At 40.5% G+C, this 26,490-nt stretch overlaps 1 protein-coding gene across 3 annotated transcripts; it reads right to left on the bottom strand.

Moving 5' to 3' along the window:
* Positions 1–94: 94 nt before the first annotated feature.
* On the bottom strand, positions 95–25,651 carry septin9a (septin 9a). 3 transcript variants are annotated; one of them, XM_010776086.1, is made up of 11 exons: positions 25,644–25,651; positions 22,040–22,045; positions 9,337–9,546; positions 7,288–7,416; positions 6,753–6,834; positions 6,382–6,519; positions 3,845–3,962; positions 3,093–3,188; positions 2,812–2,908; positions 1,687–1,738; positions 95–1,396 (listed from the first exon to the last, which is right to left on the bottom strand). In XM_010776086.1, exons 3-11 carry the CDS (start codon positions 9,509–9,511, stop codon positions 1,255–1,257), a joined length of 1,029 nt encoding a protein of 342 aa, XP_010774388.1. In that variant the 5' UTR covers positions 9,512–9,546; positions 22,040–22,045; positions 25,644–25,651; the 3' UTR covers positions 95–1,254. The 3 variants fall into 3 exon arrangements, with proteins under 3 accessions (XP_010774388.1, XP_010774387.1, XP_010774389.1); XM_010776085.1 differs by lacking the exons at positions 22,040–22,045; positions 25,644–25,651 and adding an exon at positions 18,512–18,601; XM_010776087.1 differs by lacking the exons at positions 22,040–22,045; positions 25,644–25,651 and adding an exon at positions 11,135–11,185.
* Positions 25,652–26,490: the final 839 nt, after the last annotated feature.

Raw genomic sequence — 26,490 nt, 5'->3', positions numbered from 1 at the left:
TGTATCAGAACACAGAAGAATATACAGGACAGAGCATGACAGTGACAGCTTAGGGAATTATATATATGTTCCAAACAGGTAAAGGTCCTTGGTATATTATGAGAAATAGAGGAAAAAAGGACTTGTCAATGGAAGACTGGATCTTTTCCCGCAGACAAAAAAGGGAAACATATTGAAAAATGGCTAAAATGTAGTCGACTTGGCACCAACAAACCTGCTCTCTTTCCAGTTTTAGCCAACATGCTAGCAAACATTCTCCAATAAATAAGGCACTACGATGGGCCCGAAAGCAGGGATAGTGTGTGAGAGAGCGTGTATGTGTCGGCGCATGTGTGTGTGAATAATCTGATGGCAAACATTCACATTTTATATCGTGCATAAATACTTATTCATCTTAAATCACTCTTAAGATATTTGTATTAAAAAACAATGACATTTATATCTGGGAATTTAAAAATATGTCTAGGACCTGACATCCATATTTAACATGAACATTTAACAAATTGTTATAGCAAAACAAAGCGTGTGACAGAAAAAAGATACAAACATATGATATGCTATTTGATAACCTTTTTTTTGTTTAGGGACAGAGCAGACAGACCCTTCCTCACAAAGACAGGCTGGTATGAGTGTGTGTGTGTATGAGTGTGTGCATCACATGTTGGCAGAGCGCTTCCCGGCCCCCTGCCAACATGCTGTAAAACAACAGGCTATGTAGTGATCAAGTGCAATAATTAAATCATCACTTCCCACATATGTTGATACAGCTGTTTGCATAGAGACAGAAAAACTGTGTTCTGGTACGGCATGAATTCTTAAAATCTAACTTAAAAGTACAAGTGGAGAAGATAAACATGTTACTGGTTAAGGCATTTCTGTCACTGAAAGATAAAAAGTTTCGGTCCGTTTTGTTTTGTCTTAATGTTTGGCACCACAAGGAATAGCCAGAGGGTAACTGTAAAATCTGGAAGCAGGTCAAATCAAGCTGCAGCATATTACGGAGAATCAAACTTCTCTTCACTCTCTTAGTCAGCAATATGTTAATGAGGCAAAAAAACTGAACAGTCCATTCAGCCGCAGGAAGTCATTGAAAATAAAGTCCCTCTGGCAGGCTTTTTAAGTTTCTATCCCACCTGTGAGAAGGAGATGGATGGAGTGGAAGGCTGGTGTGGTGGGTAGACTGTCAGTGAAGGTCAAAGTCCCATTGTAAATGACTCACACTCAGTGGATTAGCTGCAGTGGAGCGGGTGGGGTCTACATCTCGTGGGCGGCGAGATGATGTTCAGGGACACCGTTAGCGTGAGCCACCACCGTGTTGTTCTCGTTGAGGCGCCTCACACGATACATTTCATAGTGGATGCTGCTGGTGATGTCCTTAATGTTCTGCATATGGCTCCTGCAGGAAACACATACACACACACACACACACACATTAAAAACCAGTAGAAGACACGGGCAAACCTTCACGCTTGCATTATGGCATTTCCGGCTTCTTAAATGATATCTAAATATTGAAATAATAGTTTACATGTTTAGAAACTAGCTAACTGAACATTTGGTGTAATATCCATATGGGATGCAAATTAATATTCAAAGTAGAGCATAATGTCATGTCATAAAGCAAACACTATCACATAAGGCTGCATGAAGTCAGACAGAATTTAAGATGCAGACAGATTTTCTCACCTGATGAGGAGATCCCGTAAATAGGCAAACTCGCAGTGGGCTATGTTCTCAACTAAAGGAGAGAGAGAAGTTGTGAGTCAGCATAAACAATCATAAATGAGCTAAAAGACAAACAAAGGCACCAAAAGACAGACAGTATGACATCTGTGATCTGTGGCCATTATGTTTCCTAAACAGTCCACTGGGTGGAGTCAGTGATCTCAGTGAGAGGAAGCTGTGGAGAGGATTCCTCTCTTTCAACCCTCAAACGCCCACTACAGATGTGTGTGTCTGCTCAGAGTCCTGCTGAAGAGATAACACTGTCTGCAGGAAATGAAACTAAATGAGACACTTCATAGAGGGATGGTGCCTCCTGTCTGGAGTGGATAACATCATTAAATATTGGAAAATGAATCAGTAGTAGACATGGATGTTATCAAAAAAACAACACTGTACAGAGACACTTCTAGCTTATAATTCTTTAAAAAAGCTAAACAAAACACACACAAATAATAACTAGGGTTAGGTTTTCCCCCCTAGATTTAATAAATGTAAGCAAATGACAAATATTCATTTCTTATGTGAGAATCCAATTTCATTCACTTCACTGGGGTTGATTGGCACAACACATGAAAATAATAAATACAAAAAGTGAATACAAATATTATTCATTATGAGAACAACAAAAGATAAAGACATATACTATAGTCTACTGATTATAACATAAAGAGATGTTGGATCTAAATGATAATACAAGGTAATTATTATTGTGTAGATAAAGAAAATCTACTGATAAAATCATTTAAAAAAAGAGTTAATCATAGTAGCCATGAGACACGACGGCCATTAATCATCCACAGTGTATCTTTTGTGATACAGAAGGGGATGTGTGTGTGTGTGTGTGTGTGTGTGTGTGTGTGTGTGTGTGTGTGTGTGTGTGTGTGTGTGTCCTTTTAAGTCAGACTGTCTGCGGCAGGCCTGATTGCATCATTGTTTTATTGACTGACTGAGCTCCCTTTCTGTCCTCTCAACAAAACTTCTTCCGAGTAAGTTATGTTGCAGAAAAGTCCTGAAAGTGACTCTGAAAACAAACTTAAATAGAAGAACCTAAGAGGAAGAATGGATTGAGACGTGGAGGTGATTTACCTTCAATAGTTCCCCACTTGGTCTTCCTCCCCAGCAGCCTCCGGCCGTTGACCTGGTACTCCTGGTCGCTGCCCACCACAGCAAAGGGGATCATCTCCTGCTCACAGATTCAAAGGTCAACAGACAATGGAGTCAGAAACCATTCATGTTAAGTACATCAACAATAATGGATTCAGGATAACAGTGCTTTGTGGAAAGGCATGTCTGAGCATAAATGAGGATTAACAGAATCACAGCTCCTGCCACATATATCTGTGATTGCTTTTAAAGGATCCCCTCACCCTGATCTTCTCGTTGATCATTCTGTCCTCGGCGTCTTCGTCAAATTCTTTCTGAGGGTACACGTCAATCCCGTTGGCTCGCAGCTCTTCCCTGATCTGGAGACACATAACACACTTTTAACCCAGTGCAGTTTTGAAAGGATACAAACTAAGGCCTTTAATTGCAGGAGTAATTAGATGAGCGTGCTTGATGGAGTCTGCAGAGACATCAGACAAATGGACCTAAATCTGTGTATAGATTAAATGGGTATTAACACTAATCTGCCTTCTAATCTTTTACAAAAGTTTGATTTTAGCCACTGATCGCAGACTGAATACAAAGCAACAGAAAACCTCACAAGATAGATGCTTATGCATAAACCTGTGCACATATACACAAACACGCACATGCATGCTCAGCCTACTTATCGCTAATGAGGAGGGTCAATCTTAAAATCCGTGAAGACTGCTAATAAAAACGTACAAATGAATCGCTGCTGCCTTATTAACCTTGTAGAATAAGTGTAGCAAGTACATTTCATAGAAAGAACGATTTGTTTGAGTTCTTGGTGGAATACAGCCATGCGTTTTGAGTGTCAAAACTGAGAGGAAAGAGTTGCTGCTCCACAAACATGAGAACATTAATGCATCAATTCAGAGGCAAACATATGATGTTTCTAGATTACAGATGTGGATTTAAAGGGAGGATAATAATACATTTTCAATCAAATAATGCAGAAATCAGTCAAGGAATAATCAAGAATGAATGTTACCTTCTTTTTGAAGAAGTCCCTCTCCTCCAGGGTGAGTGTATCTGCCTTAGCGATGACCGGGACGATGTTGACCACCTTACTGAGACGTCTCATGAATTCTACATCCAGAGGTCGCAGACTGAGAGGGTAAGAGACAACATGAGAAAAGAAGGGAGATGAAATGAGTTTTAGAACAAAACTCCTCCAGCAGGGGGCAGATGTTCCTCACAATTCTCCCGAATGAAGAAATGCTGTATCTTATAACAATGTGTTTCCAGTTCACATTTTTACATCCAACTAATCATACTCAAAAATGTGTGTGGACAGCTAATGATGAGGTTGAAATATATTTGTGGTTGGTTGAGAGGCCTTTCCTGAATCTGCATGTGGTTATCGCAGTGGATTCTGGTCTGACTAACAATACTTCAAAAAGGACGGGTCATTGTCAACAAGCAGTTTTCGTGCACTCATGCAAGAGCACATCTCAAAAAGACAAAAGTGTGGATTTAATTGACTGCTCCCAGAAACAGACTCCCTCTCTTTCTCCTTCCCGTTAGACTTCTTAAGGCGATCCCAGAGCAGCTGCTGGCCAGCCCATGTGACATCTGCAGTGTTGGAGTGTTGGATCGACATGAAACGCTGCTGGATGAGGCACAGAGACAGGGGGCTATTTTACACCAGCCCCCCTGCCTGAGTGAAGACAGGCCATGACACAAAAATGAAATGAGGTGCAGCACTTGAATGCCACTATCTCTCAACTGTGTGTTGAAACTAGGCTGACAATCCACAGCTGCTTTCAACTTTTCCCCAAGACTGCTCTGCACTCGACTAGAGTTACACAAATGCACAAGCTATAAAATGTGTTGTGAATCTATCACTTGATGGACACATGAGACGTGAGTGCTCTCTGCCCCTAATGTCTTCTGCTTGTATACGCCAACCCCATGAGCTCCGAACAGTGAGGGGCTGAACCAACACAGTGTGGAGAGGGACTGCAGTTTATAAAGTCCGATCAGAGCCAGATGTGTGTGTCTGTTACAGATCCATGGAAAGAAACTCTGGACCGTGTGCTGCGTTCAGGGGCCGGATGGGATAATCTTTCCAGTGTGTTTGTGTGTGTGGACTGGTGTTCTGGGATACGTTGCGTAGTGCCGAGCGGAAATGTGTGTGGGCGGCTTTCATGTTCAATATGCTGTGGAAGAAATGTTTCACATTAATCCACACTGCATCAATTACACCTGATGTAAAAAGATGGTAGTTTTGAACGTTGATCCCCTTTGGCATACTTTGGACTTTTAGGTGGTCTTCTTCACTTGTGTTGAAGAACTTCCCCACCAATGACATTGTGTGCATGCAGCTGTGCTTAAGATACCCAGATACCCCTAGATGTGTGTGCATTTGGAAATATGAGACCGGTGGCAGATCATTCTGTACATCTCTAATACTTTTGTTGTTGTTTGAATTAAACAGTCCTGCCAATGGTTCCCACTATTCCAGTGATTTTGTGGCTATAATTGGCCTAGCAATGTAACCCAATAAAGGCTTGGATAAAACTGAAGGCTTTAATGTATATATTTTTTCTACATGATTAAATGTTAATTTTGTAAATATGCAGCCTGTACAATATTTGGTTAATGAGAAAGGAAATGCATTCAACACTTTATTTAGGGCACACACAAGATGCATTGAGTAACTACTGAGAGTAAAGCCCCATTTATACGGGAATGCAAACGAACCAAATTCGATATCAAAAATGTCTTCCGTTCACACGGATACGGCTCAATAAACGTGTCCCTTCACACGAGACCGCTCGACCCGCTGGAGACGCTATAGTACATATGCCGGGCCTGTAAGTGGCGCTGTACTTCCGCCACAAAATGCACCAAAAGCAGCGAAGAAGACCCCCGAGCATGGTTGCCATGGTTGCCTGGTTGTCCTTCTGTTTATTCTCCGCGGTGGATTTAGCAACATGTAGTTCTCCATGTCCACTTGTTGCTGATGGTTGTGGTAGAGGAGCTGTAGATTTTGCACTAACATCGACCATGCTACAGCAGTGAGCAGCAGAGGTGGGGAGAGGCGGGGCAATGGCTTCATCGTCATCAGGAAAATGATTGTATAGGACGTACACACGGAGCCGTTTGGCCCCCCCAGAGCGTTCCGTACGCAGATCTATCCACCTTGGGACCCGTTATCGTTTTAGGGGTCCGTTTCCGCGGTTCCGTTACAGCCTCGTGTGAACGAACGGGCTATATGAAAGAGAAAAGTAGCGGATACAACCCGTTCCGTTCCCGTGTAAACAGCACCTTCGTCTAACTAATGTTTGTTTAATCCGCAGGGGACCTTTAAGCTAAGTTAGCCAGCTTTGTCTTTAAAGTACAAACATGAGCTGTGTCAATCTCCTCATAAATCTCTAGGTAATAAAGCGATTTTCCTAAGTTTTGAACCTTACCTTCAAGTCTCTAACATCTTGTGTTCTCATCTAAGGGCCACTGATGGCAGCACTGATATCTTTTGAGTATGTTGTGCTCATATTTAACACTGTTAGAATGCGTCCTTACCAGTGTCCCGTCGGGGGAATAAAATAAATGCAGCAGTGGACTCTGGAGTCTGGAATCCTTTTCTTCCTGTTGATGTTGATCTCTTCCTGCAGGTACGCCTCGTACTGGTCATTAATGAACTTCATGATGGGCCGCCAGCTAGACCGTGGCAGGGGTGGATTCAAGGAATGGTGAGATAGAAGGTACAGATAAAAGAGGAAGGAAGGTAGAAAGTGGGAAGTAGAGGTTAAAGGAGGAACATTACAATATGGAGTTACAGAGAACATGAACAGGAAAAGTTTGACAACAGGAAAAAGGGGGGGCTGGTCAGACACAGTTTAAATCTCACTTCATTATATAGACAGCTCAATGTTGGTAGAATTGTAGCGTACCAGTTCTCATTGTTGATCTGGTCTCCAAAGCCCGGTGTGTCGATGACTGTCAGCTTCATTCTCACTCCCTTCTCCTCAATGTCTGCACACAGAGACACTCGCTGTAAACTACTATGTCAAAAACACTCTAGACTATAAAATGTCTACTATACAAGGCTGTGTTAAAAAATGTAGCATTACTCAGCAATGGTATTTTTTTTTCATCTACAAAGCTATGAAATTAGAAACCTGGCTGGTTTTATGAGGCTGAGAATATTTTAAATTCAAAAATCGTTTCATCCATAATTACAGTAATTTAAAGAGAATTAAAGAAAAGTAGAGTGAAATAAGGGTAACTAAGTTTTTTAAGTGGCTACACAAGCAGTAGCTGTTTCTTTGCCATTGCTGACAGAGAAAAGTGTAAATACAGAAGGAAAGAAAAGAAAAATAAAGAGGCAGAGAATGAGATGTGTGTATTTTGGCTGACAGAGCTGCAGACACAGATGGACAGAAAAACAGCACAAATGAAAAGTCGAAGGGTTCAAGATGGCCGTACCATGACTGATGGACTTTATTTCGATTGTTTTGGGGATCTTCTCCTGGCCGGTAGCCTGCACTGACTTACGGCTGACTTTAGACTTGAACAGCGTGTTCATCAGAGTGGACTTTCCCAGGCCACTCTGTCCTGTAAGCACAAACAGAGAGGCAGGCGGTGAGAAGGAAACATTTCAAGATGAAACTTTTACACTGCTTGTGCTGTAGGTACTTCACAGTCTATACAATGTTAAACCCAAACACAATCTCTTTTTTTCCGTGACAGTTTGAATGCCGCCACGCTGTCAGTTTTTGGGCTGAAGCCGTGACAAGCTGCAGGTGTCTCTCTGCACAAACACTGTCATGAAAAGCCATCAGTACACATGACTGCAAACCAAACACCATCAGTAAGACAAATCGGATCCAAAGTGAACTGGTTTTCCCCCTGAAACAATGACATGGCTTGGATTAATGTGCAATGAGGGACCAGAAATATAAAATAATTTTGATATGGTAATGCAAAAGTTCAAACTAAAATCCTGTATCAACATTACCTTGAGTTTTTAATTGGGGTGACATTGCTTAAGAAATGAGACATCCAAAATGGAAAGAAATGATGTGAACACTTCCTTAAATGTGTTGCATAACATAATGTACTTTTACAGTCATCACAATGTCATAAATAAAAGCATTGTATCAGACTGTGATATGGCACTCAAGCAATGTACTGTTAATATGTAACTTATTCGTAGGTTATAGAGAGGAGCGTGGAGGGGCCCTATGCGTAGTTTAACTTCAGTTAAGTCAACATTGAGACCTCTACTGATTTATGACGGCGCAAAGTCAAACACAGGCGCATGTAGAGGCACACGCTACATGCAAACATGGATTTGTTCAATCAGTATAGAAGACATCAGCTGCAGGTTTTAAAAAAAAGAGTTCATATTCACTACGTTTAAGAGCTTAATATCACTACATGACAAAAACAAAAAACACATTTGATCAACTCTAATGCATTGGCAGCATTGATGCCACAGCTTCCACCCTCTCAGTAACAGCTGCATTCCCCATGTGTCTCACTGCGAAACTCTCCGATTAGCAAACCATCATTACAGGGATGCCAAAGTCCCACGCTTGCTAACGTGGTGCTCCATAGAGCAGATTCTGTTAAGACTGCCATTAAATGATTGTGGAGACAGACATTTTCATGTTTTAAACCAGACACAATAATTAACATCTCAGATTAGCCAAATATGCTTATCCAAGTGTCTTTGACATCATATACATACAGATGTGGTTCCTTCTTCCCTCTTTTGCACACAACTCTACCCAATAGAACATTTAAAAAAAAGGTCAGCAGTCATTATAGCTAATTTCAGAACTCAATTGCATAAAGAAAACCAAATTGTTGACTTTAAAAAGCATGATGTCATGAGGTGGTGTAAATAACTGAACAGGGAAAGAAAGTTTTGCTCACCATTGCCTCCACAACTTGACATAACTTAGACTCAACCCTGAGGCTGCTTCTCAAACAAGCCGTTTTATTTGAAGATGAAACACAAGACAAACCGGCGCTACATCATTCAGAGGAGACATACGGCACGGAGGTGCTGTGAGTTTTATGGTGGCCTGTTTACTGTTAGGTGTGTGTGTGATTAGCTCAGGTTTTAAAAAAGTTGTCTGAAGATAGTGAAGACGCTTCAGTGGGAAATACAGTTGAAGTCTAACTGTGTGTGGCAGCTTATTAAAATAAGTTTGAGGCCTCTATTTTCTGACAAAGATTAGAGAGAAAAGTGAATCATACCAGAATAACGACGTATCCTTTAAGAGCTGACTGAAAATATTTTACCCCAGACATTTAAGTGTAAGTGTAACAGGTTGGTCCTAAATGTAAAATAGCTTTGCAGTCTGCACTTGATGAAAAGGCTCAGAGAATGAGAGAAAGTTGTCTTCATGATTCGATATCCTGTCTGAGTACGTAGAACGTTCTTGCTGTGAGGCACCTGACACACCTATGCAAATCTGGACAATACAAATGAAACATTAGCTGGTGTACACGTGCGCTACTTACCCACAACCATAATGTTGAGCTCAAAGCCCTGCTTCATGGCCTTCCTCCTCATCTGCTCCAGAATGGCATCAATGCCTACGTAGCTGAAGTCCCCCACGGGGCCCCCGGGATTCTCCACGTACGGGACTCCCACTGCTGGGGACACCATGGCATCAGGCATCACCACCTCAGACATGGCACTGCTGCTGTAGCTGGGAATCACCTCAGGCCCTGATGGAAGGAGAGAGAGAGAGAGAGAGAGAGAAGGTAATGAGATGAGGTGTGATGCGAGGGGATGAAGGGCGTTCCTTCGTGTTCACAGTAATATTTTAGAGGCACTTTAGATAGGTATTTGTCCTGCTTTTAAAAGACCAAAAAGGATGCAGTTAATTATTCAGAATTGTGTGAGTGTGTGTATGTTTTGCGGGGGTAATAAGTGGCAAGACAACTTTTGCTAATCTCTTTTTCTTAGTAAATCACAATTGATATCTTAAATGTAACTTTTAAATAACGTTGACATTTGGAATTGTATGTGTTTTTCCCCGATACATTTAAAAAAACGTTCAAAAAAGGGTTAGACACAAAAGAAAATGTATTTAGGAGTCGGACACTTTTTGAAACTCAGTACATTGAAAACCTATTAGCATCATCAGGAATGGTTGTGATTTCCCAAAAGTGTAATTCCTAAAATGTTGACATTTTCCTTCCATTATCAGTAATTTCTTGATTTTTGAAAAACACAACACACATTAAACCTTCCTCCTCATCGGTGCTTTGGATGCACCTGACGGAGGATTGAGCTGAAGAGAGCGAAGTGGCTAAGCAAGCTAAAACTAACCAGAAATATCCAACACCACACACCCCGTGACATTCAAACAGAGCAGATAGATGATCTCAATCAAACACAGCCTTTTGAATCAACAATTAAAACTATAAGAAAACATACTCTGCAGAATTAAAGTACTTTGCACTTGGCAGGACATCATTTCTGCAGCTTGTTTTGATATAATTATCTTAATGTCCTCCTGTGGAATGCCTTCAGACGTGAGTCCAATTGTAAGATGAATATTCAACATGTCTTATTTCTACGAAGGTCTTTTAAAACTCAAAGTGCATGCGGAAAGTGGCTGAAACTCTGCTTAACAAAGTCAGCGAAGGTGAAGAATTTACAGTGTGTATGTTTGTGTCTGCATGTACAGTAGTTCGTGCAGCTGCTCCCCCTCACAAGGCCTCCCTTATCCTCGCTCTGCACAGTGCAGCGTTACTGTCCTGTTCATGTGAGAGTGGAAAAGAGGGAGACCGCTGAGGCTGAAACCTGATCCGCTCAGCCAGTTAGCCTGGGTCACAGTCACACACACACTCCAGAGTTCATGCTTGAGTTAGGGCTTTAAAAACACAGTGGACCTCGTACACACATAATCTTGCCTGTTTTTGATCAAATAGCTGACCTGCACACATGTACAAGCCCGTGAAAACATGAATACACACACACACACACGCGGACCGTCAGCCAAGAATGAGACAGCTAGTGGGTTCCAGCTCAGGCACAGATTTTCCTCCACAACACTTGGCCTGCCACAAGGAGAAGAAGTCCAGAACACGAGCTGGTTCGCTCGTACCGCTCGGGGAATTAAAATCAACAGGGAGTGACGAGAAGAAAATCCACACACTTCAAACTGGCACTGCCTTGATTAATGGAAGAAATCCAGTCAAGAATAACACAGCTGTGGAAACTCAAGCCAAGTTCATGCTCAACATCGAGTCTTACTTTTTATAATGTGCTCCATTGTGTGTGTGTTAATGTGTCATGGAGACCCACCTATGGAAGCAGCTCTCTTGGCCTCCCTCACCACTTCCCCATCCTGTTCCAGCAGTCAGTCAGCAACTTACTGCGACTTACTGCCCTCCACCCCCCCTCCGCACCTCCCCGTACCTCTGGTCTTTTCTCTCTCCCCCTTTTCCTCCCTCCACACACTGATACTGTCCTATCTCATCTGTCATCAGTTTCCCTCTCTAAGCCATCTCTTAGTTTTCTATTGTCTCTCCTGTGTGACTCCCCTGTTTTTAAAACTTCGCCTTCTTCCTCCCTCCCACTGTTAATCTGGCTTTTAACCTGAACATTACATTTTACTTCCTTTACCAAACTCCAATGAAGTCACCTCTTTTATTACCTTTATCTCTACCTCGCACAAACTGTTTCTTTTCATCCTTCCCTCATCGCTGTTGCTCTCTCTCTCTCTCTCTCTCTCTCTGTGCTGTAAACAGAACTGATGGCCAGGGGCTAGCACACCTTGACAGGCAATGCTGCGACAAGAGAGCCTAACCTGAGGCAGGATGCCAGCATCAAAGAGAATGGACATAAAACGAATGGAGTTTACAGACACTTGAGATAAATCAGCCTCAGTGTGTACTCAAATATCCCCCAACAGCGACTACAGCTGCAAAACACTAGAACAAAATTAACCTGGTCTTTCTTCTTTTGAATAATGATAGATACTCTGAACACACTGACTGGACAAGAACAAATCTTAAGAGCTGAAGGATGTGCAATATTAAGTTATTCCAGTTTTTTGATTGTGAGAATTTGCTGCATCTCTTGTTGAGAGTAACCTGAGTATTACCAGTTAAAGACACTGCTCTTGGCTTCGGCAAATTGTGATGAACATTGCTCATTATATTTCTACAGACTTTTACAGAAGGTATTAATAGAATCATTTAGAGAAAATGTTATCTACTGTAGACTCACCAAATCAGTGATACAATATCCCTTTAGTTTTTTTAGTCATGGCTAAGTATTTTTGGCGCTGTAATCTGGCCGCTATTATTGGCAGTTTGTCTAGCTTTGAATGCTTTATGTCACAGTACCTGTTTTTAAAACTAAGGTCTTGTCCTGAAATAAGTGTCATTTCCTTGTTTCAAAAGGGTTCCGAGAACATTACCACCCACATCTATTCAGTTAACAGTGTATGTTCCCTTTAACAAACCGTAAACACACACTGTTCTCCTAGAGAGAATGGAAATAGCGAAAGCCACCCAAGGCAGAGTGAAAAGAATAGAGATGTCTGCGTATCCTGAATCCTAACTAGCTGGTTTCCCGGACAGAAGCAGCAAGACTCTTCAGAGCGTCGTTGACGTCCTTCAGTGCACACCGCCCATTTGCCCAAGTCAAAGAGGAGTCAAACACCGTAAAAGACTTGGCAAACAGACAACACACACTGAAGAACACAGAGTGCGGGAGCATTACTGTGGGAAACCCAGCTCTACCAAACAATGCAAATCCATCATTTTCACTACAGGCAGTAAACCTTTTCAGTCCTGTGTCCTCGATTTCAGTAAACTACAGTGAGAAGGGTACTGCGTCAATACCTTTGTTTTGAGTGAGAGTAAAACCAGGCTGGTGAAGGACTCGGGAGTAGCCTACTGTAAAACATCTGGATAAACTGACCATGTATCACTCAAGAGGCATTCACACTGGCAGCTTCAGCACAAAGTCCAGCCAAAGTGCTACAATGGGGTTTAGCCAGGGAACACAGGTGTCAGGAGACAGCGGGTTAAAGCATGACCCTCCAACGCTCAAGACATTTGACCTCAACATGAAAAAAAGGTCTGGCCCTAGCGGCTAACCAGCTGCTGGACGTTACCCTGACCTTATTCAGCACAGTCAAAATGAGTGCTAGGTCAAATAGGGATAAGAACACACCACATACTTTAGGAACGTCAGGTATCTGAATAGGTAGATAGACTTATTGATAGACTTTCTCAGGTCAACTGATGTGAGAAGTTCTTCAAATCCATGTGATGTTTAAGATGCGTGTATTAGTGAGGGGCAAAACACGTCAGGACTGGGTTACTAAAAGTCACAGAGCAGGGACTAAATTGACAGCTTAACTAGGGTTTACCTTCATGTCCCACCAAAGAAACTACCTACAGGACAACAGGGATTCAAAAGGACTAATAGTAATACCATTCTATAAAACCAAATCCCAACTCTTAACCTCTTCCAAATAAAAAAAGGAGCTTAAAAGCAGTGTTCAGTGACTATATCAATAAAATGATAGCAGTTATTCAATCGGTTGAAGGGCCTTGAAATCGTATTGAAATACTTACTTTGAGCGAAAGAGTTTTACATGAATTGTGAGATAGAGGTATTTAAAATAAAGTTGACTTTGAGTTTCTGTCTGTCAACAATTGTGGCAACTTGTTTGAGCAATGTTCTGTATTTTGTGTTTTCTTTGGGATCTTCTTACTGGCTTGAAGTAGACTTGGAAGGGGAATGCTAATGTATTTCTATTCACATCCTAACCCCAACACTGTCATCACATTTTGAAGCAAATGTTGCTTATTTGTTTGTGTTGCCATGCCTTGTCAAGCCACATCCATGCAACCCTGATCCATGCGTTTCTGTAGAGTTGAGTGAATAACAGTTTAGAGTATTGATTACAGAACGTCAAATGACTGAAGAACTTGATTGTCACATATTATTTCACTTTTTTCATGTTGCAGAGAAATATTTAAGATGTTAAACTGCGTTTTTTGGGCAGTAAATCACCTCACATGCCCACCATACATCATTGATTTAAGAGTTAATCATCCCTCAGCTCTCCTGTATTCTGTATCAGGTCCAGTTATTGACAATGTGTTTCAATTGAGTCAACATTAATTGCAGGAGTTGGACTGCAGAGTATGACTTACTGGGTTTGCTGTGATTCTGTTTTCAAATACAGGCACTAAAGGATTTTTTTTTCTTTCTAATAGCAGTATCAGATTTCTCTTTTTTGTAAATATGGCAGGCATTTTTCTTTACAACAAAAGCATTTTGGAGAGAAAAAAAGGGAGACAAAAGGGGGGAGGGGGAGGGTCAAAGCAGGCAGGAACGTTTGGTTAAGGCATGAGTCTGGGGATAAGCATTAGATAAAGAGGAGAATCAAATAGGACATGTATTCCTGAGTAGGGGGAGGTTAACACAAACGAGGTCAGGAAAAAAGGACAGAGGAAGGAGTGTGGAATGGAGGAGGAGGAGGGGAGGAAACAATGTGCAGAATACTTTGTGATTCAATCCACTTTTGGGTAATTCCTCACTAACTACACACATGCCTTCAAACAGGGATGTAAATACAGTTGAAACCCGTTTAACTCGTCCCTGCTTGTTGCCTTTTCAAAGAAAAGAAGAACTATCAAGAGCACTGCAACTGTGTTGTCTATGTTTAGTGGAGATGTGGTCAAAACCACCGCGCCATGCCTCAGCTGTCCGGGGTGTTGATCTTGACAGCGTGGCGAGGAGGTCAGAGGTCATGTTCCCAGTTTAGGTCGAAAAAGAGTGGCGCTGAGGTTAGTCTCTTTATGACAAACCAGTGGTTTGACCCTGTGTACAAACTGACTCGAATCACGAGAGGAATCCAGAGAAAGAAAAAGACTGGAAACTTTGGCAGAGAAGGGTTCATATCCAGGAGACTGATTCACTCACTTCATTCTTAAAACTATATTATTATTATTATTATTATTATTATTATTATTATTATTAATCACATCTTTCAATGTAGGGAGGCAGCTTGAACTCACACATTTCAACTTCTTATTTAGAGCTCCATGTCAAACCCAAACTGGTGGACTAATCTACTAAATTGATCATTTGAATGGTTGATTTCCTCTAAGAGGAAGATATGGTTCAAACTGAGAAGAGATTGAAGAGATATGGTTCAAACTGAGAAGAGAATAAAGTGTGTTCGGCCATGAAATTACTGTAAACTAGAGCTCCAACAGCCCTCCAGCACAGAATCAATTAGATACCCCAGACCACATGGATTTAGGGCAGGCCCAGGGGAGGGATATAAACACGCACACATGCAACCAGACACAGTTTCCCACCCCCTGACAGTGAATCCCTTAATAAAAAGGGGGAAATTGGGGTGGTGGCAGTGCAAACATGGCCAGTTGTGTTATTAAAGTCACAGTGTTTGTGCAGGAAGGCCCAGTTCCCAGATTCCTCATCGTTGAGCTCTCTGGAGAAATGTGCCCTTTGACCCCTGCAGGGTCCGACTCGCTCATCGTGTCACCTAACAGAACAATGAGTGCAGCCGTCTGTGTGTCACTTGTGTGTAATGCTCTCTTCTTTTAATTACCAGTTTTATGCATGTCCTTCTTACACTAACTGTCCTCTGTATGCATGAATGTCAGGGCATGTATGATAACTACGTGTACCCTCCCTTCAGCTACAAACGGATGCTACTTGATCAAGTATTTTATACGACTGGGATTTATCTATGCCCCTGCAAGTAGCTTCAGCAGCTAACTTTTCAGACGCTTAAGAACTGTTAGCAAATTACGGTAATGACAGTAGAAGCCCACAGGTTTGTCTAGACTCTCAGAGGAATGTGTTCAGTCTCTGAACTGCGGCGGTGCACAACAGAACTGTTGTCTTTCTAGGCTCTTTAACTGCCTCAGACACCAAGCAGCTCACCAGAAAATCATCCTCCAATTACAAAAGAAGGCAAAGTGTAATCCATAAATAATATACAAAACAATAGCACTCAACCAGATCAACCACCTCCAATATCCAGGGCTAATTTCTTTCATTTCTAATACAACATCTATGATTAAGAAAATACATTCCACCACAACACTACATTCCTGCATTGACTGAATTGTAGGCCTAAGAAAACAATACTCTAGCCTAAAGCAAGTGCTAAACATTAACCCATAAGTGTGTGTACACAACCCCTCACTGAATCAGGAAGTTGTTAATGTGCTGAGGCTATTTGCATAGAGGGGAATAATAAGTTAGCTAGCAATAATGTGCTAGCCCCTCACCGACAGGAGTTAAGGCATTAGCCCGACTGTGGTAGCTATCTAGTGCAGTTCTTTATCTAAGTGGCAGGTCAGAGTGTATCAGTGAAATGGTCGGCTGACAGCAAGTGTTGGTCTACGGGACCAGGGGGCTCAGGAATCTGACCTCCGTCTTCACACATAACCAACCTACCTAACCACACATCAACAGTCAGACGTCAAACTCAAAAAACAAGATTTTAACATGCAGTCGTTTGTCAGGCACTATTCCTGTAGAAATATTTTGACATGTCATATCACACAGAGGTGAGACGTCTGCAGAACTTGTGGCAGGTAAGTAGTCATCCATGAGACAACTCATAGTCATTTTCAAAGGGATATGGCTGTTGCTCAAATCAGTATTAGAATATTGAGTATGCTCTTATACATGATGTCATGAAAGCTGGGTATCTTTAGCTCCTGGTCGACTTAAAAAAAAGGTGCACTTGTGTGAATCTGTACAAAAACCCGTCCAACTTTCTATCGGCACTTTAAAAACCATTAAAGAACCAGAACAGTAAACAATGCCTGAGCTTCACCAGCTTAATAAAATGTACTACCAACTCTCCATACAGCATAACAATCCCCAGGACAACCTTTATTTTTAAAGATCCAAAACATCCTTTTTGACCTTTTGTTGTACCCACTTCATTTGGGGATTAAGTTCTATACCTAAAATAGTAAAGGACTGTTGTTGATATATTATAGTATTACCTATTTTTTACACAGTATCTATTTGTGAAAAATATGGGGCAGTAAATATTATGATTTCTAAACGTTGAGTGAAAGTGTAAAGCAAAACAACTTGTTATGCCTCACATTTTACAACCCTTTGTTTTAATTACTACAAAATGCATGTGCCCATGCACATCCATGAACTAAAAAAACGTGCTATTCTTTAATGTGCCACACGTCAAACTGCAGAGACCAAACCTTATCAATTTTAAATTACAGCGATCAGGTTACAGTCATGAAATATTTTGAATTTCAAAGTTATGATGCTGAATTCCACAACGGACACATAATCTTTCTGCACTGGCTTATTTGGCAGACTTGCAACAGACATTCAGGATACAGAAGGTACCGATGACCTTTTCAGCATCCCATCAAACACTGGTGAAAGGACACGGTCTGTTCTCGTCTGGCAATGCACAGGGGCCACAACAGAGCTCCTTTCAACAGCTGTGTGTGTCAGAGTGAGTGTGCCTGCATGCTTGTGAGGCAAAACCAAGGCGGGGGACTCTCTGAAAAGGTGAAGGGTGGTCGCTGTTTTCCATCTGTTTGATATTATCAGAGAGCAGGGCCTTGTATTCCTCAGGTCAACACCAGACAACAAAGCCTGGATGACACAATGCAGAGATTCGGCTTTGTTCCAATAGCTGCCAGTAGGCCAAGAGCTCAGACAGTTACTTTCTCACTCAAACACTGGCAGAAAGACTCATTAAAAAAAACAAGACATTATGAAAATGTACTTAAAAGTGAAATTGAAGATGTATGGGATGAACAAAAAGCTAAAAAATAAAGAGAATATGCTTTGATTTTGGTCCAAATTTGATACAAAGTCTTTCCTGCTTGAAAGGAAAAAATATTTTGTTTAACCAATTATCATCAGCCAACATAATCTTTCACTGTACTTTCCAAAGCAATAGTTAAACTAAATGATGACCTTTTATACTCTAAGGAGCCTGCTAACCACATGTGTGGAGCTAACACAAACGTCTGAGTGCTTGCTACATGATCTGGTAATGGATCACTGTCACAAAGCAGCGTGCAGTGTATGGACAATGTAAGGAGGGAAGAAAGAGAAGTGAACTTATACAGTAGGGGCTACAACATGATGGAACATCCCTCTGTGAGTATATATACACACATATGTAGCCTAGCTGAACACAAAGCTTGCCAGAGAGCAGACGTACACAATATATAGGAGATGAAAGACATAGGGAATGCAAAACTTCAACAAAAGTAATTACCAACATGCACATGCAAATGCAAAACATGCTAATCCTGAGTGCAACAACTGTAACACTCACTCCTGTACCTGAAACCAAAGGGTTTTTTCACAGTGCAGCCAACACGACTACACAGCAATTTGCATATCAATCCTGACAGCGAGCTACTAAAAACAACAGTCACTTTAAGACACATATAAACAGCTGTGCTCCCGAGGTACGCGTGGAAGGCATGCAGAGATATCCATCAAGTCAAGAATGTGAAAATAACAGAGGATCAAATCTCTTTTTACAGGGAAGAGGCGCAACATAGAAAAAATAAAGGAAACAACATGTACTCCCTCTACTTGGGATTGCTTTCTTACAAACACACTCATACACAACCATGCGCACACATACCCGACTGTATGCAAAACACTCACCGTGTGTGAACTATGTGCTAGTGTGTCCCCTGCCAAAGTGCAGCACTCCAGTGAGAGGCCTAGCTGCTGTGGAAGCTCCCCGCCTGCCCCTCCCACCGAGGCCTGTCATGTGACTCAGCACGAAAGGCCACAAGACACGCCCACTTCCTTCTTGAAACCCACCCTCTTGCAAGCAAAAAAAAAAAAACCCTTATGCACCAAAAAAGTGATCTTTTACTATGAAAAAGTAGCATATTTAAACATGTTGTAATGGTAAACTAACTAAATGAGCTTAACATAGAGAGGTTGTGGCATTACTTGATAGAGAGACTAAAGCAGATCTGTGTGTGCATACATCTGCACTCACTGATGTTGAACGAGCCTTTGGGCCAGCTGAATGTCCCTGTCTTAAACTTTGGGAATCATTTACAACCCTAATTATCTGACCTGACCCTCTCATCTGCTCCTCAGGCTCTGCATTCACCACATCCCATTCATTCCTCTCACACGGACCTGAGACACGTCCCATCAAACTGGGATTCCCTTGGTCATTCATTTGGAGGTGCTCTGATCAACTATGCTTTTAGTTTTCATGAAACTACAAAAAATGTTGGTGCTAGACATCTCACAAAGCACCTATAGAAGCAATATGTCAGTTTAACATTCCAAATGCATTACTTTCCTTCAGTGAACTGTGTTTAGGCTTTTGTGGGTGCTGCTGAGAACAAGCACAGGATATGGAGACATTTGTTATTTCTCAAAAAGGAAACAAATGCTGAAAAGGTTGAGCTATTGCATAATTCCACAGCAACTAAACAGACATGTTTTGGCAATAGCCAATAACCCTGCCAAAACATTCTCACTTCATCTCACTGATGAACACGATTTAAAAAAAACGTATTATCACTATACAAATAGAGTAGAGAGCCAAGCCAGCAATGCTTAAGCATGCAGTCATTTATAATCTTTAAAAAAGACGGCAGCAAATAAAGTCACCTTTTTCCGACAACATCATAGTTTATAGGGGAACCTAAAGAGAAGAAATGAAAGTTGAAGGACATTACAACTCAAAAGTGCCTCCACATGTGCAGATTGTTTTTGTTCAACAGTGAGAAAGGCAGCCTTCACTTACTTCTTTCTAAAAACCTGGGAACAAACCAATTAGTTTGGCTGATTACTATTCTTATAGAGTATTTATTTGTGTGATTAAAGAGGAGAGCAAGCAGCTGTCTCCAGTCTCACAGGAAGTGTAATTATACACCAGTGCAGGGGCTTGACTGCAACCTTACGACCACATGAACACACAGATGTACACACACTCACGTACACACACACGTACATATGCACACACACAGGGCAGCACCTGGAATACCTTGAGATGAAGAGTCATGTTTCTGAAAAAGCAGGCACAACAGGCTAGAAAAATTGATTTGTTTTCTTTAATTACAAACATACACACAGTCTTTTCTGCCAAGATAAACCGTTCTCCCTGCACACGCCGGCCCCTCAGTGTTAAAGGCCAGCTGCAGTCAGTGCAGAGTATATAACATCTCCATCTAACCAATCTGAAGGTTTGTTTTGGGCCTTCGGAATTCTGCACTTTTTCAACATGCAATATATAAAAAACACAAGATACCATAACCCAACACACAAACACAGATGGTAAGTGTGACAAAAACCAGCTCTTACCAAATAGGGAGTTAAAATAAACCCTTTTTATACTTAGTTTTACAATGTGGGAACCGGTCCATTTTCCCCAAACTACAGCCTGTCTAAAACCGTTCTGTCTTTGCCTTCTCTCTTTTCATCTCCCCCTTTCTGAAACTCCACTTTATCGCCCCAATAAAAGCCCGGTGTTTAAACTGGAGATACTAAAATGTAGATAACAATGACAGCATGTTCCGATGCTGCTAAAGTGGGTTTGCTACACTCCGTTTTAAATCACCTCAGCTCCATTTTTGGCAACAAACAGCAAACTACAAAGCTACTTGTGGATGATGCAGATATAAAATGTTGTCAGGAGGATATTATACAAGCACTGTGCTAGTCTTATCTTCACATAGATAAAGCAGGCCACAGTGTGAGGAAATGAAAAAGATAAGAAAAAAGTACCTTCTACGCTACAGAGGAAAATAACAGCATTATCTTATTGGCCTTTGCCCCTCAATTCAAAACATTTAACACCCAAACTCAATCAATTGAATATGGAAGCTGTACCTGTGATTCGGAGGTGCCGAATGCTTAAAAAGAGAAATGAAAAGCCTGAACGTCCATGTGCAAACATAACTTGCCAACTCTGAGCTCTAAACATTATTTTTTTTGTGCCTCTTTTCAGATGCGCCGCCTCTCTGGAGCCCAACTTTTTTACCACCTTCCCTGCACACCAATAACTCAAAGTCACTGAGCTCGAGAGTTCAGATCTGTGTCGTGAAACCAGACATACCCCGATTTTCTAACTTTGTAACAACTCTAAAGCTATGCAACTGACATGCTGACAAAAGTGCTTTTTTAACCTATTAATAACATCTGTGAAGACAGATGTTATTAATAGGTTAAAAACCACTTTTGTTTGATACAAAATAATAGATTTCTATTCCCTCCTCTCTTCTTAGAGTCACTGACTCCTGGGTGAACCCTGCATGCATGCAGAGTGAGGCAGCCATTATTTGTTTGCTCCGACATGACTTGGCCTGCACCTTTATTCTAGAGTTGTTGCCCTGCTGTGGACATGGCCATCTCAGATAAAACAGATTTGGAGGAGACGGGGGATGAAGCGACAGAAAGCCTATGGCGGGGGCTGTTGTTTTTAGGCTGTGCCGAGCCAAGATGGTGTCATGTATTGGCAGGCGGAGGACAGGCTGCCTGGCTGACCCCTGACAGCGTTCCTTGCAGCTGTACAAGGTCTTGACACAGAATCATGATGGATAGAGAAAGAATGACTCATTGGATGCATTATATGTAATAATAACCCTACAGAGAGAGTGCATAGTGAAGTCATTGTTTCATAATTAAAAATACAACATATAATAAAAAAGGACGAAAGGAAGCCATCTTGTGCCCTGCAGGTTTGCTAAATAAGCATTGCAGTGAATTGGGATGCTTTTATTTTTCAAAATGTAAGACTTTTATGATAAAAATATGGAAAAATACTCAAGGGAGTATTGGTATACAGCATCCTTTGAATTATGCTCTTGTGCCCATGTGAAAGATGTGGGTGGAGACCACAGAGAAACTCAAGCTTTCTTTTGTGTGCGTTTTGTTCTTTTTTCTGCCTTTCCCATGGGAAGTATACACATCTCCATATAGGAGATCAAGATAAGCTTGAGTGTGTGTCTGTGTGTTAGCATCTGAATGTATTTATTGAGGCTTCACAGAAATCCACTTATATATACACTTCTGGTTCAAAATATTTTCAAAAGCCATGCCAACTGCTAAAAAGCTGATTACCATAATGTTCCTTTAAGTGATGTTTAATGGACTAAAGGTTTACACAACCTCCAGGCTCGACACCTTCCAGGTGTGTGAGGCCGACCACCTGTGAGACAGCACCTTCTGCTGGTTGCAGGTGGAGTTGCAGATGTGCAGGCAGCTGTACAGGGAAGTTGAACATCATCGTTTCACAGCTTGAACTATTCCTCCTACTGAGAATCAGGGTAGAGTCACACATAGTTTAGAAAATAAGTCTATAGGCCTACAGTTTTGGTCCAAACATCATTTTAGATTAACTATATTTTGTCAACTGTTGAAAAGGGGCATCACAAGAAGTTTCAATTATTTTGCGAAGACTGACTAAGATTGTTAAAAAAAAGGAATATATCACCCCCTATGAATAGAAACCTTTTTGATGAATCAGTATAACATTTTAAAAACAAAATAAGCTCTGGGACCTTCTAACCACATGGTCTAAAACCACCACACCCTTGGTTCAAATCCAGTTGTGAAAAATGTGTTTCAGGTCATCTTCATCTCACAACCCTCATTTGCTGGATCACTCTACTGTGCATAGTCCGAAATATATATGTACGGTATATATTACAAAAAATGTAAATCTGAAACTTCATTCCAATATTTCATATTGTAAAAAATAAAACATGAAGTCATAAAATGAAGTCATCTATTGTAACCTTCCTTCCACACCCCAGCCAACCCTTTTTCAAGTTGTATTTATAGCGACACGGTATCCCAGGTGAGACACACCCACTTTCAAATCAACAGAGATTTGATACCGCAGCAGACTAAAGCTGGTGAGTTGTTTGTTGTGATTACTTGTGTTGTTTAAACTTTATAGTATTAACTATGGCACTGTTCCGCATTTTGATGAAGATTTGAAGTCAAGTTTTTTTTCTTAATGATCTTTTCTTTTTGTGTTCCTTTCTTTTCCTTCACTGCAACTGAACAAGGAAATGCTGTCTCTTTGAACTGAAGAGGGTATTTGGCACTTAGAACTTATACACATTTCACTTTATAAATCATGCTGCTGAAGCCTCATTATTACTTTAGATACACTTACAAATACATTTTACTGGCTTTGGTTGTCACTTATAAGCAGGAAAAAACATAATATCGTTATCATCATCATTCTTATCAAGTTTAACCTGTTAAGCCCGTTTTTCAGGCCTCAGGCTCGAAAAGGACATTCCCAGAACAAATGAATATTTGAAATGACTTCACTTCTAAAAAAGGGGTAAATTAATCATCTTTTTTCTCAAAGCAATGATAAACCTGTGAGTTGGATGTAGAAAAGTCAGAATCAATATAGATTTTTTTTATTTTAAAGTAAATTCAGATTGAACATAGTAAAAAAATGTAAATTGTTGTGTCCGTGCAAAAAAACAAACAAACAATCACAATCAAATCTCCAAAGCAAACAAACCTGGTGATTAAAGGTAAAAACACTGAATAAAGTAGTTTCATGTGTTTCTCCAGGGCAGTTTGGCGCTGCTAACCGAGCTAGCTCAGCTTGTTGCTCTGATAACTTAAGATCCAGACGTCCGTGAATAAAATCCTTCATCCGGTTAAATATAGTTAGAAAAATACCAATTGTATAGCATTAAAGTTCAAGAAAGGATGGTTTGCGGACAAAAAAAACTGTCTTTTATTCAATTCCTGTATTTTTTTCATATCGCTATATATATATATATATATATATATANGAGTGTAGTACACTGTCTGGGTCAAAGGTCAGCTCTATGACATCATCCTCATCGATGTTAACTGTGTTGGCAAACCAGTGGAGCAGCAGAAGACTGTGCTTGGGCACAGATTGGGCAAAGTTGATTTTCTTCAAATCACTAATTGAATCGAGCTCTTTCTGTACAGCCGACAGAGAGGTCAGGGCGAGGAGCAGAGCTACACAGCTCCAAGTGACTCTTCCTGATATCTTCATCATCCTGTATAAATATTATTCATTATTTATTCATGCTGAACATTCTCAATACATACACAACTAGATTAACGTGTAACTAGAGCTGCATCTGATGATTTTCATGACATTGTCTATTTTATTTATCTTAATAATTGTTTCTTACACCTAAAGGTTAGGATTACTTCTGGAGGTATATCCTTACCATGGCCACTTGGCTATCCTTCAATCAACATTGAAACAGGTTAACCAGTTAAGCCCCATAACACATACATTAAATGTGGCAACATTTTTGCAAGAAACAGCGTCTGAGGTAGGGCTGCACGATATTGGAAAAAACTGATATTGCGATATATATTTTTTTTATATATATATATATATATATATATATATATAGCGATATGAAAAAATACAGGAATTGAAGAAAAGTTTTCTTCAATTCAAAGTTTTCCTTTTGTAGCAAGCANACAACAGCAGTCCAAGGCATGCAAGTTCACCCCATGTGTTTACAATGTCCAAATGATCAGCGTTGCTTCCAAAGCGGTTTCTGAGAGGCATCAGTGGCTGATGACAGCCACTGATGCCTCTCAGAAACCGCTTTGGAAGCAACGCTGATCATTTGGACATTGTAAACACATGGGGTGAACTTGCATGCCTTGGACTGCTGTTGTATATTGTGATCCAGGAAAAGCACTCCTCTAAGCAACAGAACAACCGATCAAAAATCTACAACAAACCAGAAGACAACATCAGAGCTGAAAGCAATCATACACCACAAATCAAACCTACACCACAAAAATGCGTAAAACAAATTGCCCATACACCACAAATAATCCCTAAACCACAAAGCATCCATAGACCACAAATAATCCCTACACCACAAAGCATCCATACACCACAAAGCATCCATACACCACAAAGCATCCATACACCACAAAGCATCCATACACCACAAAGCATCCATACACCACAAAGCATCCATACACCACAAAGCATCCATACACCACAAAGTATCCATACACCACAAATAATCCATAAACCACAACTAATCCCTACACCACAAAGCATCCATAGACCACAAATAATCCCTACACCACAAAGTATCCATACACCACAAATAATCCATAAACCACAAATAATCCATACACCACAAAAGTGCCTAAAGCAAAAGGACCCTAAACCACAAAACAACATTACAGCAGAGAACAAACCCATCCCACAAAATGTCTACATTTTAGGAAACAGACAAAATAACAAGGCTGATGACGATGCTTTTGTGATCTGCATTATGTTTGTATTGTTTGTATACTTCTTATTTAAACATGCATTTTATTTTTTTATTTTCTATTTTTCATTTCAATATTTTTTTATTTTTCAGAAGTTACAGGGTGAGACAATACCAACACATTCACGGCAAAACATGTAATAAAACCAACAAAACCAAAACAGACGAGGAGAAAAAACTAATACATTGGGAATTTAGATTACAATTAATTAGGGAGAGTAAAAAATGCATTATCTAAAACAAGCAATGATTTTAAAAACCCTTCAGTAAAGGGTTGTCTTGTTATTTGCTTTGTTTTGCCTCAAAATATTTGATTTTATCGTGTACCATGGTCTCTCTTTGTAAAACATGTATACAGTAGTTAAGAATGAGATAATGGGTTGTTATGACATGCTTTTGATGAAAGGCCAAATCTTTATTCATGGGACAATGTCATTCAAAAAAGCCCAGGTGAGCCTATTCAGCTGTCAACCCTCCCATACCAGGGTTTCCCACACAGACTTTACTTGGGCGGGCCGCCCAGGTATATGAAATCAACAATCACTAACCCTGAACAGTGAAAGGCAGGAGTGTATTTTAATTGATGGATTTTTCTGTAATGTTTGAAAGTGTTTATGTTTATTAAACTATCATTTATCAGCCAGACTGATGAAAGTGATTTTATTTCAAAGAAACTGAAGTATGGTAAGTGAGGTGCAAAATGAGGACAGCTTTAACTGTTCCTAATTTTTCAGATAATCACAAGAGACAGATACAGTTTAGCAAATTGATATCTAGTTGTTTTTTTAAATAACCACCTGGTGTTGGTCCAACTTATACATTTCTTATTCTATAATTGCCAGTTGTTGAACTGGCTTTTTGTGAGTAGTAAACAATGAAAATATCAACGTATCATATTAAGACTGAACAACACACTTAATAAATGTACCCCAATTTTTATCTGGCTATTGGCATTACAAAAAAAGGGAAAACTGCATCACATACCAGTTCACTTCACTTTTAAGCAATAGATCCCTCAAATGTGGTGATCAAGAGTGGTGACACAGATATTGCAACTTAAGTATTCAAGAGGACACTCATAGTAAAAATAGGTTGAGAGAAAATATGGAAGAGTCACTTTGACTTTAGAACATTACACCACAAACATTTTTATTAAAGAATATTAACGAAACATCAGCCTATGCAACATTTATTTAATGCAATTTGAAATGTAATTGTGACGAGTAAATACTGGCTAATAATAAACCAGGCCCCAGTATAAAATCTCCAAGATTACCACCCTGCAGTCCAAAGGACATGCTTACGCGTAGGGACCTGACAGGCTGATCCCTCATAAACCTGCTCATTATTCTG

Source organism: Notothenia coriiceps, unplaced genomic scaffold (assembly GCF_000735185.1).
Source record: "Notothenia coriiceps isolate Sejong01 unplaced genomic scaffold, NC01 NC01_scaffold00016692, whole genome shotgun sequence".
Classification (NCBI taxonomy): domain Eukaryota; kingdom Metazoa; phylum Chordata; class Actinopteri; order Perciformes; family Nototheniidae; genus Notothenia; species Notothenia coriiceps.
This window is presented reverse-complemented; position numbering and strand designations above follow the sequence as displayed.